This window comes from Grampus griseus (genome assembly GCF_964374135.1).
Source record: "Grampus griseus genome assembly, chromosome: X".
Lineage (NCBI taxonomy): Eukaryota > Metazoa > Chordata > Mammalia > Artiodactyla > Delphinidae > Grampus > Grampus griseus.
In genome coordinates this window covers 113596348-113600039 of record NC_138999.1, presented here as the reverse complement: position 1 = coordinate 113600039, position 3692 = coordinate 113596348, and the positions used below count along the sequence as shown (strand labels likewise).

Genomic DNA, 3692 nt, shown 5'->3' with positions numbered 1-3692 from the left:
GTGGCTCGCGGGCTCTGGAGTGCAGGCTCAGTAGTTGTGGTGCACGGGCTTAGTTGCTCCGTGGCATGTGGGATCTTCCCGGACCAGGGCTCGAACCAGTGTCCCCTGCATTGGCAGGAGGATTCTTAACCACTGCACCACCAGGGAAGTCCCAGTCCTTCAGTTCTTTTTTTTTTAAGTTTTCAAGTGTACTTTGTTTCTACAATCACGCCATATGTTAATGGGTACATAATGCTTTTTACTTGGCATCAATTATGAGTTGATTTTGAAACAATTCAGTATGAAACCAGCTGGGATGATTAGTGTTCTCTCCATTCCTTTGGGGTGACTCTGCAAACAGGGGACAGGTTCCATTCTATTCCAATTTGTGTTGCTGTGTACGCCCATACAGCAACGTGGAAAGTGGCTCCACTGGCTAATACAGCATTACCATATTCGTCATGGAAATCAGGTGCCCGCTTCTGGTGGTTCTGCCTTGCCATTGTTTGCTGAATGCTTCAAACTCCGAGACGATTTAGTGCGTTTTTGGCCAAGGGAAGCATCGTGAAGCTGAAGACAGAAAGGCGGTAACTCCAGTCCTTCAGTTTTGACTTCACCTTCCAAGTCGGTAGAAGCCCGGAAGGCTTATTTTCAAGTTTCTTTCTTACCCACTGCTCTAAGAAAGTTTGCTCCTTATGAAAGTTCTTCTTTTGCTTTTCAGACTCAGCCACTAGCTGGAGGGTCATCTTCGGTAGTGCATTTTTGCCCACACAAAGTGGGGCCCCTCCTCAGCCCTTTTAGTAGCTGGCGTAGCTTAGATCACAGCAAGTGCCTGCTGGGATGGGCCTTCAGCGTCATCTAATGCAGGCCCTCAGTTTACCAAGGTCAGCAGCTAAATCCCAGAGACGTCAAGAGACTAGCCCAGGGTCACACAGTGAGCTGGCGGCAGAACTGAGACTCTAACATTGTTTTCTTGGGCTCCGGCTTGGCGCTCTTTTTACTCGGCCACGGTGAACGGGTGTTGGCGGCCCAGCTCTGGCTCATACAGATCGAGCACAAAACTGACTGTGTTTTTCAGTCTGACCACTGTGGTTTGCTCAGCTGAACAAGTCGAAACTGCTCTGGCCAGATCGACCATTAACTTTTGAAGTGAACGGAGTTGAAAATTAGTGTCAATAATTGACAGTGGGGCTGGCCCTGTAAGTTCTGCACATTCTTGTAACCCTTGACTCTACTCCACCTCAGCTCCCCAAGCATCTCCTCCACTGGCCTGTTATGCATCTTTCATCGTGTCTTATGGTGGGGATCATTCACTGGGGTAATGCACTGCCCTCTTTTTTAAAAAAAATTATTATTTATTTTAACATCTTTATTGGAGTATAATTGCTTTACAATGGTGTGTTAGTTTCTGCTTTATAACAAAGTGAATCAGCTATACATATACATATGTTCCCATATCTCTTCCCTCTTGCATCTCCCTCCCTCCCACCCTCCCTATCCCACCCCTCCAGACGGTCAGAAAGCACCAAGCTGATCTCCCTGTGCTATGCGGCTGCTTCCCACTAGCCATCTACCTTACGTTTGGTAGTGTATATATGTCCATGCCACTCTCTCACTTCTTCCCAGCTTACCCTTCCCCTCCCTGTGTCCTCAAGTCCATTCTCTACATCTCCATCTTTATTCTTGTCCTGCCCCTAGTTTCTTCAGAACCATTGTTTTTAGATTCCATATATATGTGTTAGCATATGGTATTTGTCTTTCTCTTTCTGACTTACTTCATTCTGTATGACAGACTCTAGGTCCATCCACCTCATTACAAATAACTCAGTTTCGTTCCTTTTTATGGCTGAGTAATATTCCATAGATATCTTTTTGAGTTAGTGATTTTTACATTTGGTAGAAGCACTGCCCTCTTTCCCCTCTTTTGTAGATGTCTCCTGCCAGGGGTCATGTGGACATGTCCCACCCCTCGGCGCGATTAAACGGATCAGAGGCTTTCCTCCTCCAGGGGACACCAGCCAGGAGAGCACTGGAGAGGTGTGGAGGGAGGGTGAGAAAAGACAGCAGGTAAAGAAGACGGGTGGGGGCAAAGCCAGCCACCTGTCATTAAATGTGTGTATGTTACTGTTGTGGGAAATGCAGCCAAGAGCTCAAACCAAAGATAGAGTCAAAAGGGAAGAAGAAGGAACATTTCCTCAAGTCTACTCCTTCTAGGAACTAGACTGAGTGCGCCCCAGAGATTATTTTTGTTAACTCATACAACAACCCAGGGAGCTTGTTATAGCCCCATTTTCACGGATAAGAAAGCTGAGGCTCTGAGGGAGGAGCTCAGAGAACCCTGATGAAACCCCAGGCTGATGAGCTCTCCAAGCCTGTGTGCTCTCCTTTTTTAAAAAAAACTCATTTCAGATTGGCTTCCTCTTTACTATACCCCTAAGCCAGCTTTTGGAAGGTACCTGGTCAGGCTGTTTTCTAAGATTGGAGACTGAGGCCCAAAGAAGTGATGTGACTGTCACAGGAGCAGAGTCTGACCTGCTGCCTATGGTGGTTTCCAGGCCTTGGGTCACCATGGCTTTCAAGGCTCTGCCTGAACTGACTCTTCCATTGGCTGTCAGTGAGAAGTGGTGGTGTCACTGTCAGGGAAATGGTGGGCAGCTCCCATCAGGAGAAGGGCAGCCACGGGTCTGCATGTTCAGAGTCGACCGTGAACCCTGGTCCAGTGCTTCTTTCTCTTGCCTTTGCACCGCACGTTCATTCAGCATACACTTCACCCCGGCATCATCCTCCTCTTTTAATTCCTTCAGCCCCATGGCTTTTTTTTTTTAAAGCTAAACAAATAAAAGTCAATGCTTCGTGGGGGAAAAATAGACAGTGGTTGAGAATGCTGTCTATAACACACTCAACCTGTTTAGAATATTAAAGCTCGAATTTCAGAGCAGCGCTTTCCGTGAAACACTGCTGCTCATTCAGTTTGGAGAGACGCATAAAACCAGCAACGAAGTGACTCAATACTTTGCATGCCTTCAATCTTTGTGACAAAAATCGCCTATAATTGAGAGTATGAGCGTTTTTTGTTTTAAATTAGCGACAGCTGGAAAGACAGCATTGCGGCGAATGCTCAGGCTAAGGGGAAAGCATATTTTTTTTTAGTGTTTTATGCTTTGTATAAAGAATGGCAGCACTTTCTTCCACAGTGAGTTTTCAGTTTCTGTTTCAATTTGAACAGGGGACCCTGCTGTTACCCCTGCCACATAGGCTCAGAACAAGTCCAGCTGCTGATGGCCCGGTGCGCCCCCCCCCCCCCACCATGTGAGTGTCACAGAAAGCAGGGAGGACCATGCTCTCACCTGCAACAAGGCGCTGAGGGTTTGGCAGCACTTTGGCCCTGAGAAAGACAAGAAAAGTGTGTGACTTACCATGTGAGAGCAGGAAAATGCCCTTCAAGGCACAACACCGACTTTGCCTTCTTACAAATAGGGAAGCTGAGCCCAAGAGCGAACAAGTATCTTCCTCGGGGTCAATACAGGGTCTCATTCGCAGCAGTCAACACAAGAAGCCAGGTCACTGGACTCCCAGGCCAGCGCGTTCTCAGCCATCTCCTGCTCTCCTCTCAGACTCCAGCAAAACCAAATGCATATTTGGGAGCGCAGTGCTTAGTATGCAAGCCAGCCTGACCTTTATGTTCCCAGAATCGGCAACGTTTTGTGGAAACC

At 47.4% G+C, this 3692-nt stretch overlaps 1 protein-coding gene across 1 annotated transcript; it reads right to left on the bottom strand.

The window, feature by feature from the left end:
- Positions 1-253: 253 nt before the first annotated feature.
- LOC309839718 (cytochrome c oxidase subunit 7B, mitochondrial-like) lies at positions 254-570 on the bottom strand. Its single transcript, XM_082681621.1, has one exon. It carries the CDS (start codon positions 480-482, stop codon positions 300-302), a length of 183 nt encoding a protein of 60 aa, XP_082537747.1. The 5' UTR covers positions 483-570; the 3' UTR covers positions 254-299.
- Positions 571-3692: the final 3122 nt, after the last annotated feature.